At 40.1% G+C, this 16,516-nt stretch overlaps 1 protein-coding gene across 5 annotated transcripts in view; it reads left to right on the top strand.

The window, feature by feature from the left end:
• Nucleotides 1–16,516, top strand: part of LOC133540703 (tyrosine-protein kinase ZAP-70) — a 90,389-nt gene that overhangs the window by 64,812 nt on the left and 9,061 nt on the right. For all 5 annotated transcript variants that reach the window (XM_061883533.1, XM_061883531.1, XM_061883532.1 and 2 more), the window contains 8 exons: nt 4,456–4,889; nt 6,653–6,813; nt 6,904–7,042; nt 7,156–7,234; nt 8,315–8,337; nt 8,421–8,460; nt 12,469–12,685; nt 12,754–12,960. In XM_061883533.1, coding sequence (XP_061739517.1) covers nt 4,485–4,889; nt 6,653–6,813; nt 6,904–7,042; nt 7,156–7,234; nt 8,315–8,337; nt 8,421–8,460; nt 12,469–12,685; nt 12,754–12,960 — 1,271 coding nt within the window. In that variant the 5' untranslated portion in view covers nt 4,456–4,484. The remainder of the gene's footprint in view (nt 1–4,455; nt 4,890–6,652; nt 6,814–6,903; nt 7,043–7,155; nt 7,235–8,314; nt 8,338–8,420; nt 8,461–12,468; nt 12,686–12,753; nt 12,961–16,516) is intronic.

The following is a 16,516-nucleotide window of genomic DNA, read 5'->3' as shown; positions in this document are numbered from 1 at the left end:
AATCACGGCGAGCAGGTGGTGGCCTTTTACAGTCGGGGGTTGAGCAAGCCAGAGCGGAACTACTGCGTCACTCGTCGGGAATTGTTGGCCATTGTCCTCGACCTTCGCCATTTCCGTCCCTACCTTTATGGTCAAAGGTTTGTGTTGCGGACTGATCACGCCTCCCTCACCTGGTTGCTGAACTTCAAGGAACCCGAGGGTTAGCTTGCCAGGGGGGGCGAGATCTTGCAGGAATATGACTTCACGATTTCTCATCGACCAGGCCGCCTGCATGGCAACGCTGACGCGTTGTCCAGACGTCCCTGTGAGGAGGCGTGTCGTTTCTGCCGGCGGGCGGAGGAGCGGTGCATGCCAGACCCGTCAGTAGCTGCAGTCAGGCAACATGACATCACTTCACCCCCCAACAATTGATCGACCATCAAAGGCAAGACCCAGTGCTTGGACTGCTTCACCCCCTAACAATTGATCGACCATCAAAGGCAAGACCCAGTGCTTGAGAGAGCTCGCAGCTGGGTGGGGGCACAGCGGCGGCCGGAATGGGCCACAGTGGTGCACTTGGACACTGAGACCAAAGCACTGTACTCCCAGTGGGACAGCCTCCTGTTGTCTCGCGACCTGCTGTATCGTCGCTGGGAAGCCCCGACAGGACAACATGCTGCCCTCCAACTCGTGGTACCCCGTGTGCTGCGGCCTCACGTCCTCAAAGTGATGCATGGCTTCCCAGGGACTGGCTATTTTGGAGTGACCAAGACCTTGCTGCGACTGAGGCAGCGTTTTTACTGGCCAGGCTGTCGCCGTGACGTAGAGATGCATGTCCATCGCTGTGATGCATGCACCGCAAAGAAAGGTCCCACGCGCCGCTCCCATGCTCTCTTACAGCAGTTCCAGGTGGGGGCCCCTATGGAACGAGTGAGTGTGGACGTTCTAGGCCCGTTCCCGGTCACTGATAGCGGAAACCGCTACATCTTAGTGGCCATGGACTATTTCACAAAATGGCCCGAAGCGTATGCGGTACTCGACTAGAGCGCTGCGACAACTGCAGAGAGATTGGTTTGGAGATGTTCTGCCGATTCGGAGCTCCAGAGGAGCTGCACAGCGACCAGGGACGGAACTTCGAGTCCCAGGTATTCCAGGAGGTGTGCCGTCGCCTGGGTGTGAAAAAGACTTGCACCACACCGCTGCATCCCCAGAGCGACGGGTTGGTGGAGCGTTTTAATAGGACTTTGGCCACACAACTTGCCATTCTCACTGACAAGCGGCAGAGAGACTGGGACTTACACCTCCCACTCATTCTTTGGGCCTACAGGACAGCGGTGCAGGAGTCAACACGCTGCACCCCTGCATCATTAATGTTTGGTCACTAACTGCGTACGCCTGTTGATTTGGTTTTTGGCCCAGCCCCAGAACCAGAAGTGAGCGGAGCACCGGGCCTGGACTACTACTACCACCTTGTGGAGCGGCTGCAGGAGGCTCACGAGTTTGCCCGGACCAGCCTAATGGAGGCTGGGGTCCAACAGAAGCGAGCATATGACCTCCGCAGTCGAGGCCAGGCCTTTGAACCCGGCGCACATGTCTGGGTCTACAACCCGGTGAGAAAGAAAGGACTCTCCCCAAAGCTCACTAGCCACTGGGTGGGACCCTGCAAGCTGTCCGACGTGGTCTATCGGATACTACTGGCACCTCGGAACCGGCTGGTGGTGCTGCACCGGGACCGCTTGGCCCCATACCAGCCATTGGACCAGAGCCGGGGGCACTTGGACTCAAGTACCCTGCCGGAGAGGGAGATACCCCCAGGGAGATATGAGGATGCTGAAATAACCCCCCTTCTGACTTACCTGCAGACAGTGGTGGCAGCCATCCGCCAACAGGGGGGCGTCGACGACGCCAGTTACCTCAGCACCTACGGGACTTTGCGATGAACGCATGGGCTGTTGGGGACAACGAACCCAGCTAGGTGGGGGCTGTGTAGAGTCCCGGAAGAGTTGGTGTCGCAAGGGGTTCTGGGTATTTGTGTTGTTGTGTTTCTGTTGCTTTGCGGTGCTGATGTTCTCCCGAAATGCATTTGTTGTTCTTGTTTGGTGTGATTCACAGTGGGGTGCTTGTTTGTGACAGTTTTGGTGTTGTTTATGCGGCCATCATAAGTGTGACCTGCGGGGCTGTTGACTAAGTACGCATTGCTTTCACTTGTGTGGGTGTGTTCAAAATTAACATGATCATTAAAGCTGGTAATGATCGTACAACGTGTCAGCATTTGTTGATGTCTTTGAGTAGAGACTTTTAAAGAATCCCGTCCAACGCTACAATATATTTTTTCTCTCAAAATAGAAATAAAGAAATCATTTAGTAAGAAAAAAATCACCAAAAATGATTCCTGGGCGCAGGAGCGTTGCCAGACAGATTTCACTGGGGCACGTGCCTCACTGTTGATTTGCAATGCCCCAGTAAAAATTTCACCGATAAAAAAAAACGCTTCAGAGTTTTAAGTCTACATAACATAGACAACAGCGCACATACTACTTAGTATGGTAATTGATTGCTACTGTATTCCCTCCACGAAACAATGAGCACATGGCTAGTTAATATGGTAATTTATTCACGTGTGGATCGAGACTTCGGTTGAGAGAGAGAGAGAGAGAGAGGATGAGAATCAATTAACAATTTGTTAATTACATTATTTTGATTTTGATTTGACTCAAACTGTAACTCCTAGATGGATTTAAGAAAGTTATTCGCCCGCAGCAGAGAAGAAACAGCGAGGAATGAGAGATGTAAGTGAAGTCCTAGCTAGCTAGGCAACATCATTGTCTTAAGTTGATGCTAAGTTAGCTAACGTTATTCCTTGTATCAAGACAAACATATTCATTTGCTGTACGAGCTGTCGGGGGAATTTCCAATGAACATGAAACATAATGTTGGTTATTGTCTGCTGGTTCTGCATCAATGATGATTAAGAGTAAGCATGTGTGAGTTGAGTGCTTCTCAAATGGTTTATCTTCAGGAAGAAAAAAATTTTTCCGTATCATCAAGTCGTGAGTCAAATTTTAAAATCATTCAAGTTTATTTCACAGAAAAATAGCACAGTAGACTTGTCTTGTTAATCGGTGCGACTTTGACTAAAATAATCTGGTTTTGTCACCAGAAAAATGGCTACAGCTAAAGCATCTGGTTTTGTTTCCAGAAAAAATAGTAACATTTCTGTATTTGTTTTCAGAAAGATGGCTGAAAATATCAGGTTTTGTTGCCCCGTTTAAATTTTTTTAAAATATATTTCCATGTCTGTCCTGAGTCCTCCTCCAAATTGTTAGTCGGTTTGCCTTTTGCTAAAATACTCACTAATAGTCACTAGAAAAATGGCTGAAAATATCTGGTTTTGTTGCCACAATTAGATTTTTTTCTCCCTAAACTTTTTTTTGTTCACGCACACATCTGACTGCGACTCACTGAAAATGACACACAATCCACTTTTATGTCACAACCCAGCAGTTGGGAACCACTGGTCAACTGTATAACAGTTACTGTAATATTTCCATGTCCGTCCAGAGTGATTGACCATTTTGCAAAAATGAAAACGAGATGTTACAGTTTATTTCTCAGAAAATGATTCCCTGAACAGACACACAACAGTTGTTCATTTATTCTACTACTGTGGCTTTATTGTTTTGTGTATATTTTATAGTTTTGTGTATCTGAAATAGGTTTAGCCACATTGCCATAAATGGAAATTAAATAATATAAAAGAACCCAGAGATGTAGGGGTGCTTTATTTTATGTTTTACTTTTGTTGATGTTAAATTTGCAGATGATTACTGCAATATATATTTCAAAAAGATTCATTGCTCTTCCTTTTGCTTTTACCAGTAGCAGTTTAGAAGTCTGGAGTAAAAAAGTGCACAAGTAGGTCAAATGCATTAGTTAATTTCAGGTGGTTAATCAAAGATCCATACAACATAATCTGATATGATTTCATAGTTTAAAGCACTATTTATGTATTTTTTATGATAAATAAGTGCTAAAAATGTTTTTGCTTGCACGCTTTGCACGCTCACATGAATTATTTGTGCCCCAGGTGTGCCCCAGTACAGTATTAGGTCTAGTGACGCCTCTGCCTGGGCGTGATCAAGGGTGATGGGTCAAATGCAAAGAATTATTTCGCCACACCTAGTGTGTGTGACAATCATTGGTACTTTGACTTTAAAAGTTACAGTACACTATTGATACATAGTATTTCCAGACTTTCGAGGGACAATTAAAATGAAGTGGAGGGCCACATCTGGCCCCCAGGCCTTGAGTTTGACACCTGTGGATTATAGTGTATCCTCACCGAATTCAACTAAGAAACACACAAAAACTAATAAAGTGACTGGGTATTTATAAGGAATTTATCATCAAATATTTACACCCTGATCAGTTCTATCGACCTGTTTCTGTTACTTTTTGTCTTCTTTACAAATCCAGGTCTCCAAAGAGCTCTCTGAGAATTCGCCATGGCCACCGACCCTGCAGCAGAACTACCCTTTTTCTTCGGCAGCATCAGTCGCGCTGACGCTGAGCAGTATTTGAAGCTGGCCGGCATGTCAGACGGGCTCTTCTTGCTGCGTCAGTGTCTCCGAAATCTGGGTGGCTATGTCCTCTCCATGGTGTGCAACATTGAGTTCCACCATTACACCATTGAGAAACAGCTTAACAACACCTACTGCATCGCACGAGGCAAACCACACTGTGGGCTTTCAGAGCTGTGTGAGTTCTATAGCAAGGACCCTGATGGGCTGGTGTGTGCTCTGAGGAAACCCTGCTTACGCTCCCCGGATACACCGATCCAAACCGGGTTGTTTGACAGCCTGAAGGAACACATGTTGAAGGAGTATGTCAGGCAGACCTGGGGGCTTGAGGTTGGTGGCACACTCACTCACTCAATGGTGCCTCATTGAGGCATACTGTAATTACAGTCATGGTCAAAAGTTTACATACACTCGTAAAGAACATAATGTCATGGCTGTCTTGAGTTTCCAATAATTTCTACAACTCTTATTTGATCGTGATATAGTGATTGGAGCACATACTTATTGGTCACAAAAAACATTCATGAAGATTGGTTCTTTTTTGAAATTATTATGGGTCTACTGAAAATGTGACCAAAAGTGCCTTACTGCAGTGAAACTTGCGAAGGGACATGTAAGCAAATATTAACATTGCTGTATGTATACTTTTGACTCAGCAGATTTGGTCACATTTTCAGTAGATCCATAATAAATTCATAAAACAACCAAACTTCATGAATGTTTTTTGTGACCAACAAGTATGTGCTCCAATCACTCTATCACAAAAAAATAAGAGTTGTAGAAATTACTGGAGACTCAAGACAGCCATGACATTATGTCCTGTGTATGTGAACTTTTTGTAACGACCGGGTCGCATGGTGATGCGGATTCATTCTCCCAGGGATGCAGACGAGCCTCGGACGCAGCGTAAAGGTAAGAACAAATGATTTATTTAGAAATAAATCATACTGTGATAAAGAAAAACTTGTTCAAAGCACAGAAGGTAATACAAAAGAGCTAGCATGGGAGCTAGAAGACAAAAGGCCTAACGTAGAAGCTAGCAGGTACAGAACCGGGAACAGAAGTCATCATGTGTAGCGTATAGCAAATTACGAAGCCAGACAGACTGACGGGAGAAGGCAGTGATTACAAAAACTGGTGTGCGACCGAACCAAGCGGCAGGTGAAAATAATACGTAACCATGGAAACCAACGGAGAAGTGCACACACAGTAACCGAAGGAGTCAAAACCAGAAGAAAAACACAAGTGACCCAAAAAACGCAAACAGAATATGATCCGTGCAGCAGATCATAACACTTTTGATCACCACTGTACATGTATATACATACTGTATGTATATATAGTATGCGCCTGCCTTGAATTACTGCCGGGTCAAACCCGCTTCCCAAAATAATTAGCACATGCTTAGTATTACCGCCTGGTCAAACTCGTGACGTCACGAGTGACACTTCCCCTGTTGTCATTTTCAAAATGGAGGAGGCTGATTTTTATACCGGTAATTTGAAATCACATAAAGGGAAAAAGATTAAGAGCTATTCAGTAGGATTTAAGGTCCAAACTTACATCACACTCAAATTTTTACTGCATACCTTTGGTAAGTGCCGGAGCGAGAAGAGGATTTTAAGTAATTAGCCCATGCTTACTTTTACCGCATGCCTTTGGTAAGCGCAGGAATGAGAAGAGGTTTTAGATTAATTAGCGCCCCAGCGGCAATTCAAGGAAATACGGTATATACATATATTTTATATACATATATTATATATATATATATATATATGTATATGTACATATATATAGATTTATATCTATAAATATATACATATATATTGTATATACAGTATGTATATCTATATATACATATTGTATATATATTATATATACAGTATGTATATATACATACATATATCTATCTATATGTATATATATATATATATATATATATATATATATATATGTATATATACATACGAACCAAAGTGTGTGCTTTTGTGCACATTAGTCCTCTTGTGTACAGCCCACCTCTGATTTCAGATCAACATGTGCAAAAAAAGTGACTTGTGTAACATAAGTACTAACAACCTTTTACTCTGAAGGGAGAAGCCATGAAGCAAGCGGTCATCAGTCAAGCTCCTCAACTGGAAAAGCTCATCGCCACTACAGCCCACGAGAGGATGCCTTGGTATCACGGTCAAATCCCCCGACAGGAAAGTGAGAGACTGCTCTATCGCGGTAGTCAACCAGACGGCAAGTTTCTGTAAGTCACGTTTCGCTCAAAGTGACGGCCTTGACATTTTTCAGGACTTGTTTGAAGCAACCGCCTGTTCTTTGTCTGTCTTCTTTTCAGCATTAGAGACCGAGAGGAGCCTAATACTTATGCACTGTCTGTCATGTATGGAAAAAGTATTTATCACTATCAAATCATCCAAGGCAAGTCAGGAAAATATTCCATGCCAGAAGGGACACAGTTTGATACAATATGGCAGGTACATCCATTTAATACAATGTCCTATTTATTCACATTAATCCTGTATTACATTTAATGTAGTTTATGGCCTCTTCTAAGTCCAAAATATTGTTTTTCTTGTCATTTTACTAGCTGGTAGAGTACCTGAAGATGAAATCCGATGGCCTGGTGACATGTCTTGGCGATGCATGTGTCAACGGAGCGGCTGGAAGTACTCAATCATATCTTAACATATCAGTAGTGTTTAAAGTAAATATATAGCTAATTAATATTTAAATAATTGTATTTCTTGATAAAGAGTAAAACATATATATGAACTGGGCCACACATGTGGTCTGCAACATCTTTGTAAATTCATCTAAATGTAATACTATAATTTTTATGTAACTTGCTCATAATTTAAGAAAGTAATGAGGACAATTGAGTGTTTTTGAGAGCGGAAATAACTTGCAAAAATTAATACCTTACACAAAATAGAGGGTGTCCAAATTGCGAGACTTTTACGGCCCTCGATTTGTTTTGTTTTTCATTGTAAAAATGAGATTTTAAAAAAACACGATGAAAAAATAGGAAAAATAGAAAGGCGCAATTCAAAGAGAAAAAGCTGTAATATTGATACTTCTAGTAATAAGTAATTAAACACCAAGATTTTGAATTATATTACAAATATACTACAAGATTTAAAAATAGATGTCTAAATTATCATAATTACCTCCTCACACAATCTTTTTAGTGGTCATATGCCAATCCCCATAAGAAAACAATATTAATTTAATTATGATAATGATATAATAATAATAATAATAACACACTATTGGTATTTTTATGATTATTAATTCGTATTATTATTTTAATAATTCACTCACTTTTATCCCCACCAATTTTACATTGAAAATACGCAATATTCTCAGAGATACTTCCATAATTTCCAATAAATTTGGACTTCATGGTAAATCATTTAATTTAATTTAATTCAATTTAATTCACTTCAATGTAATGTAATCCAAATACTTGAATTTAATCATAAATATCCCACAACATTTAGAAACTATATATTAATATTACTGTGGCCTCACACGTTTACATATTTTTGTAGTAATCATGTGCCAATCAGCTTGTATGATTAAATATAATGATGAATGTAATTATTATTATGATTTTAATTATAATAAGATATTATTGTTGTTATTATAATAATACTAACTTTTATTATTATTATTATTATTATATCATTCTGATGATTCCCTTGTTCTGTTTCCAACCTATTTTTACATGTGGAATATATTTTCAGAGCTACCCAGTCTTCCAGCAACAGTAAGTTTTGACTTCATGATAAAGTATTTCGTTGGTCTTACTGAGTTTATCATCTAATGAAATGGACTGTCTCTTTCTTGCAGAGGAGAATGGGCCTAAATAGCTACACACCTACCCCTCGAGGTCAGTTGCCTACATTACAACACCTAAAACCGGCAAATTGAAAGGATTGTCAATCAATTCAAAGTACATTTATTATACAGGCTAGGAAATATTCAACTGAAAACACTTGCTGAAAAAAGGTTGTATTGTCGGGGAGAATAGGGTTAGTTAAGTTGCCACACGGGTTGTCTGTCACACTCGCTATATCTCTCCACAAGAGCATACTGTTTCTCACGTTGTGAAAGAAAGAGCGATGGAATTTGGACCAGAGCTCACCGGCATGGTCTTTTTCTGGAGGACGAGAGTTGACTTTTTGCGTTTTTCCTGTCAAATTGTATATATTATTCTCTTCGGTATGTGTATTCTAGGTTTCTACACGATTAGTTTATAACCAACACAATGGAAACCTGTAAAAAGAAATAATGCTCTGCAAGTGGAACCCAAATAATTAGAATATAGTACAGAAGTCCACTGATGTCAGCAATCAGCTTCAAATGTGAAACTGACATGTGATATGATAAACTCATAGCATGCAAAGTGAGATATGTCAAGTCTTTATTTGTTATATTTTTAATGATCGTGGCTAGAGATATTATCGGTCGATAAATGCTTTAAAATGTAATATCGGAAATTATCGGTATCGGTTTCAAAGTGTAAAATGTTTTGGGTTTTTATAAACGCCGCAGTGTACACAGACATAGGGAGAAGTATAGGGCGCCAATAAACCTTAAAAGCACAGCCTTTGCGTGCCGGCCTAGTCACAAAATATCTATGGCTTTTCAAACACACAAGTGAATGCAAGACATACTTGGTCAACAGCCATACAGGTCACACTGAAGGTGGCCGTATAAACAAGTTTAACACTGTTGCAAATATGCGCCACACAGTGAACACACACAAAACCAGAATGACAAACACATTTCGGGAGAACAACCGCACCGTAACAAAACAGAACGGATACCCAGAACTCCCTTGCAGCACTAACTCTTCCGGGACACATATACACCCCTCTCCACCCCCCACACACCTCAACCCCGCCCACCTCAACCTTCTCATGCTCTCTCAGGGAGAGCATGTCCCAAATTCCAAGCTGCTGTTTTGAGGCATGTTAAAAAAAATAATGCACTTTGTGACTTCAATAATAAATATGGCAGTGCCATGTTGGCATTTTTTTCCATAACTTGAGTTGATTTATTTTGTAAAACTTTGTTACATTGTTTAATGCATCCAGCGGGGCAACACAACAAAATTAGGCGAAAATTCCACGGCTGTATACATCGTATTGGTTGATATCAGTGTCTGTAATTAAGAGTTGGACAATATCAGAAAATCGGATATCGGAAAAAAAGCCATTATCGGACATCTCTAATCGTGGTTTTACAGTTTCTTTAAAAGCCCACTTTTTCTGAGATTTTTAAGTCGAGGTTTTGATAAACTGTAAGCCATAATCATGAAAATAATAGAAAAAGAAGGCTTGAAATATCTTGAGTTGCATGTTATTAGTCCATGTCATAGTTTCACCTTGTAAAGCTGAATGCTAGAATAAACAAACCTTTGTGTTGTAATCTGTTGCCCAGATAAGTTTGTTTACGTTTTATGTCACTTGTTGTTTAAGTTCTGTTTCAGCACCCCTGTTTTGTGTTCTCTTGGTTGTCATTGGTGCTAATGATGTTCACCTGCCTCTGATTAGTGTTCGAGACACTCACCTGTTACCGAGCACTAATCAGAGAGCTATTTGGTTCTGCCTTTTCCCGTCACTCAGTCTGTTGCTGTTGTTAGCTCTCATGCAACTGTCACATCGGTTCCTTGTGGTATTTCGTACGCTAAGTCCCGTCTTGGTGTTTCCCTGTGAGCTATTCCGTTAGCTTCCCATATGCAGTCTGCACGCTCTCCTCGAGTTTGCTTGTTTTGTTCGTTTTTGTATGATTTATGCAAATAAATCATTTCCTACCTGCACGCTTTCTCCGGAGTTCCTGTGGCATCTCGTAAGAACAATCCTCGTACCACCAAGCCTCCTTATCCTTACCATCGTTACACTTGGCTCGATATTCTAATTTTTTTTGTAATACCTGAGTTCAGATTAACCCAGCAGGCGCAAGACATTGAGAAAACGTTAATTATACATACATGTCCTTTTAAAAGTGACTGTGAAACAACGTTTCAAAATAGTTGTATTTGTAAATTGAGACAACAATGTCCAATGTTGGATCTACGTTGTTGGTTGGGAAATTACCAAATTTCAACGGTCAAATCAACATCACAACCTGATATCGAGTAAACTTCGTCAAAAAGCATGTTTCAATAGATGCACGCTGATGTGCTTTGATCTTTGACCTGGCCTATGGAATGCAGTGCTGGGCCGCCAGGACCAGCAAGACCTTCTCTGGTGGCGTAACATAACCAGAAATCATGATCATGATTAAAGATTAAATTAATTTTTAATTTACTTTCCCTAAATATAAAAAAATATTCTTATTCTCTTCATGTCATATTACGCTCCTCACGATGCTGTTGTTTTTAGTTTGAATCCAATCAGAATTCAGCTAGCTTATGTTGCCATGCTGTACCAAATCTGCAAAAGGACCTTCATAATCGTCCTTGCACTTTAAGTGATCGAGAACATACAGTTGATAGACAATTGCGATAGCCAATCAGATCACAAGTTGTTGTCAATAACACATTCTAGATGGAATCACGTTAAACGTGACGTTTACGCGTCCTGTGATTGGATACTCATCGGAACCGTTAGCGGATGAATTTGAGAACACATAGAGTTGATAGACAGTTGTGATAGCCAATCAGATCACAAGTTGTTGACAGTAGTTTTTGTGTTACAACTAATAGTTGTAAACTCATTAAGTTAATGTCAAAGTTTGTTGTTGACGAACCCCAAGATGCAGGGACGGACGCAGGCATTGAATAAGGAAACATGGTTTTAACATAAAATACTAGAACAAAACCAAACAAAGGGTACAAACACAAAGCGCGCACGAAGCGGATTATAAACTAAGGGAGCTAGCATGGGAGTTAGAAAACAAAAGGGTCTTTAGCATGGAAGCTAGCAAGAAACAAAAAGGGGCCTAGCGTGGAAGCTAGCGCGTAGCAAACAGGAAAACAGAAGTCGTTACTTGTAGAGTGAAAACAAAACAGAAGCAGGGAACAAAAAACAGTAAGCTACAAACAGATACCGAAAGATAGCTTACCGCTACGCTGCAAGGACTCGACATGAAACGACACGACAGGAGCGACAAAATGGAAGTCATCGACAAGACAATACAATAATCCAGCATTGACTGAATGGGAAGACAGGTCTAAATAGGAGCGGACTGATTGACACCAGGTGTGGCCAGGTGCCAATCAGCCGCATCTGAAGGGAAACACAGCACTCAGGGAGAAAGACAGGAAACCAACAAAATAAGAGTGCTGACAGGAAACACTACACACACAGAGGAAACAAAGACAAATGCAGAGGAAAAAACTAAGACATAGTCAAACTGTCAGAGGCAAGCCTGACAGTTAAAGTGTGTCATGCTTGTCATTTAATTAACATTGTTACATGTGTATTTGTCGTCATCATGTGGTCAGGGCAGGTAATATATATTTCAGAAGTGTGTACTTTGAATCAAACTTTATTGACTGGAAGTTGGATAAGTCAAGCAGCGACATTTACGGTTTATGTTTTGATTGCTGATGCGTTATAATTTAATACCCGTTTTTTCACACGGTTACTGTGACTCAATGGTCAGTAGTGCGTAAATGTGTTTCCGTATAGTATTTCTCCAGCAATGATCATGTGTTGACATCATTTATGATATTTTGAGAGGTAATCATTGAAGTCGGACATCATTGAAGGCTTAGGTGGGGAATGTGATTGCTTCTTTTGTTGTTTTGGACCACAGCTATCTTATCCTCTGACATTCCCAGAGTATATGAATAATATTTTGATGATGAGCAGTTTTAGTGTGACTACTATTCGTTCTCCCTACTGTGTGGGTACATCAAGAGGTATGTATTTACCGTGTGTTTTAGGCTCGGTTCCTCTGAATGTGACTTCCAAGGCCGCCCCAGCAGCTGTGCCTGCAGATGATCTTCTACTTCCAATGGACTGCGTCGGGTTCAACGCATATCATAATCCCAACGACATCAAGAAGTTTAACATTCGGAGGGACCAGCTGATGATCGACGAGGTCGAGCTCGGCTCTGGCAATTTTGGCTGCGTGAAGAAGGGAGTCCTCATGGCTGACAAGTGAGAGATGTTCCCAGTTTTGCGTCTTTCATGTTGACATGCTCACGCTCCGTCGCCGTTTCCGTCAGCGGCCAGATGGATGTTGCCATCAAAGTGCTGAAGAGCGACAACGAGGCGCTCGTGAAGGAGGAGATGATGAAGGAGGCGGAGATCATGCACCAGCTGAGTAATCCCTTCATTGTTCGGATGCTGGGGCTGTGCAGGGCTGAAAGTCTGATGCTGGTCATGGAGATGGCTGCCGCCGGACCTCTCAACAAGTTTCTTTTCTCAAACAAGTATGTTTCATGCAAGATTACATATTTTGTATCTATATGGTTTCAGAAGTGTTGTTAACGGACCAATGTTTAAGTGATATAGTACAGTAGTACCTCAACTTACAAACTCAAAACACTTGTATCTCAAATCAACGTCTCCATTTAAATGAATTAGACAAATATAATCGGTGCCTTGCCCGAAACAGCTCAATTTTAACATGTAACATGCCTTCTAAAAAGAAAAAGAAAACTTTTAGATCAGATATATTGTATGATAGCAATACAATACAATCTACTATAAACAACTACAGTCATTTTATGAAGCAGTATGGCAGCATTCACTTTGGAGAAAGGACTTCTACGGCAGTGGTTCTCAACGTTTTTTTCAGTGATGTACCCCCTGTGAACATTTTTTTAATTCAAGTACCCCCTAATCAGAGCAAAGCATTTTTGGTTGAAAAAAAGAGATAAAGAAGTAAAATACAGCACTATGTCATCATTTTCTGATTTATTAAATTGTATAACAGTGCAAAATATTGCTCATTTGTAGTGGTCTTTCTTGAACTATTTGGAAAAAAAACCATATAAAAATAACTAAAAACTTGTTGAAAAAAAAACAAGTGATTCAATTATAAATCAAAATTTCTACACATAGAAGTAATCATCAACTTAAAGTGCCCTTTTTGGGGATTGTAAAAGAGATCCATCTGGATTCAAGAACTTAATTCTAAACATCCATCCATCCATCTATTTTCTATCGCTTATTCCCTTTGGGGTTGCGGGGGGCAATGGTGCCTATCTCAGCTACAATTGGGCGGAAGGTGGAGTACACCCTGGACAAGTCGCCACATCATCGCAGTAATTCTAAACATTCCTTCACAAAAAAAGAAATCTTTAACATCAATATTTATGGAACATGTCCACAAAAAATCTAGCTGTCAACACTGAATATTGCATTGTTGCATTTCTTTTCACAGTTTATGAATGTACATTCATATTTTGTTGAAGTATTATTTAATAAATATATTTATAAAGGATTTTTGAATTGTTTTTAGAATATTTTTTAAAAATCTCACGTACCCCGTTGGCATACCTTCAAGTACCCCCATTTGAGAACCACTGTTGTACTGTATCTCCTTCTGGCTAATTCTCTGTCAAACACACCATCAGCAGCCGATCCATATTTTCATAGATAAATATCGGCCGTTTATATATTACTTTAACATTCTTGGCTGGCGTTGGAGTCATTCTGCGTTAGTATGGTGCAGACGAGCAGTGATACACTCGAATTTCTCCACCAGGTGGAGTACACAGTCATCTTTTTTGATGATTTTTTTTCTGACCTTCACTCTCACTTTCTTCCTTTCAATGAATAGAAAACAAAGTTGTATTTTTTCATAGCAGGCCTGGGCAATCATGTTGACTCTGGGCCAAATTTAGAGAAACAAATGTGTCTGGGGGCCGGTATATCTATTTTTAGGAACACTAATACAAAACCTTACAATAATGTGTGATTGAATGCTACAAACAGACTGCCTTAAAAAACGGAATTCAATTCAAAATGTTCTACTGAAGGAGACACCCAGAAAGTACATGACAATAATGTGGGTATAACGATATTAACTACGAAGGATAAAACACTGAATATTGAAAACATATGAATGTCGCACCCCCTCTCCATTCACATATTATACAATCAAGCGAAACGCAAAAAAAATGCAGCAAACACAGTGAAATTGGAACGCAAAGGGTAAAAAAAACACCACCTACAATCTGATATATCTGTTTTACCACTAAGCTTTAGAAATTTGTTGTAAAAATCTCCTTCCACGTCTGTCCCTGACATCCACATTTCAGGCTCTGGAAACACTCTGTGGAAACGCTCCCAACCCACACTGCATGGTGCCTTGTCTGAGCTGCAGTGACTTACATTACCATACTAACTAATTAGTTGACCTTAGTAACTAATTAGATGACCATAGTAACTAGTATATCATGCAGATTCCGACCATTGAAATACTTAGTATAGTTGCAGACTTACGGTCATTAGAAAACATCACTGCACATCATAATGGCAGCTACACTTTCCATCCTAAAGATCTAAAAAAATGATTTGGGAATGTCCGGGGGGCCAGACTAAAATGCTTAACGGGCCGCATGTGGCCCCCGGGCCTTAAGTTGCTCGGTCGGTTTTTTAGCTAAAAGCTAATGCTAGCGAGTAACACCCGATGTTTTGGGTGGACCTTACAAGGATCAGAGTGACATTTGCTAAACCAACTAATGGCGAGGATGCTTGTAACTCAAATGTCTGCCTGCAACCTAGAGCATAACAATTAGCCGAGAGACAGCATTATCTCACAAAATTCTTAAGTTGAGGTACTGCTGTATGTCACTTTTATGACAGTTCTCAGGGGAGAATACTAAAACTATGACATGTGGATATACTTTAGAGTAAGTAGTGTAACGATTGTATAGCAGAATAGATTTGAGCTATGCAAGATGGACACTGACTTATCTAAAATGTATCCAACAAAATGGCATCTCTTACTTGGTAGATTTTGTTTCTCTTGATTTTATGTTCACACTTCATTATCATCATAACTCATATTAGACGGTATTTGATAGTAAGTAATAATATGCAGTCCTCCCAGGATTTTGCACCAATTCATGTAAATTCAACCAATCTCCACAAATTATATGCAGCCTCGCAACTTTGTCCAAAGCCTTTAACTTCTCCGCACTTTTTGGCCCCAATTAATTTGTCTCTGTGCGGCGTTCAAACATCTAATCAAAATTCTTCTGTAGATAAAGCAGGACCAACAACGTGTAACAATATTTAAATTTGTTATCACTAAAAGGTCACAATTGTCATCCTCCCGCAAAAGCTAAGACCTACTTCCGGTTCCTGTCAATGGCGCTAAGCCTTCTGGATAAAGTAATATACAAACATTTACTTCCAATTTACATGGTTTTATAAATTTATTTCACTTTTTTTTTTATCCAGTGTAAGACAATTAAGAACAGACTTTCATTGACAATGATGACCTAGCAAAGAGGCAGCATTTACATGTCCGAGATGTTGAAGTGTGATGCTATTCTCTTATTTACCTTAATACATTTCTGATCGCTCTCAACAATGCACAAATGCTCTTATTGTACAGAGGTAAATATTTTGGAACATAAATGAATGTTTAAGACATGGACAAACACTTTTCAAGCGTAACACATACACAGAGAATGTCTGTCTGCAACTTGTGGATGACAGAGCAGACAGCATCCAATAAGGAGGCCTTTCCTGGTGTTTCTTTCTGTAATCATAATTATTACTCTTATGGATTATAAAAAATTAAAACAATACAGTAATTTGACAATGAGATCTGAGTAAGTGTTTTTACTGCCATTAGATGTCTTCTTTATTGGTTTGTGTGGGGTTTGTTTTCTATTTTTTGTTGATGTTACAAGGAACACTTGAAACATTAGTACCAAAGTCCTAAGATCCCAATTTGATTAAAAAAAAAAAAAAAAGCCTAAAACTTTGTAACTTTTGCCTCAACTTTCTGAAAAACGCAAAAAAACC

The sequence above is a fragment of the Nerophis ophidion genome, linkage group LG22 (assembly GCF_033978795.1).
Source record: "Nerophis ophidion isolate RoL-2023_Sa linkage group LG22, RoL_Noph_v1.0, whole genome shotgun sequence".
NCBI lineage: Eukaryota > Metazoa > Chordata > Actinopteri > Syngnathiformes > Syngnathidae > Nerophis > Nerophis ophidion.
The sequence above is the reverse complement of the archived record's forward strand: the minus strand, read 5'-3'. Positions and strand labels throughout refer to the sequence as shown.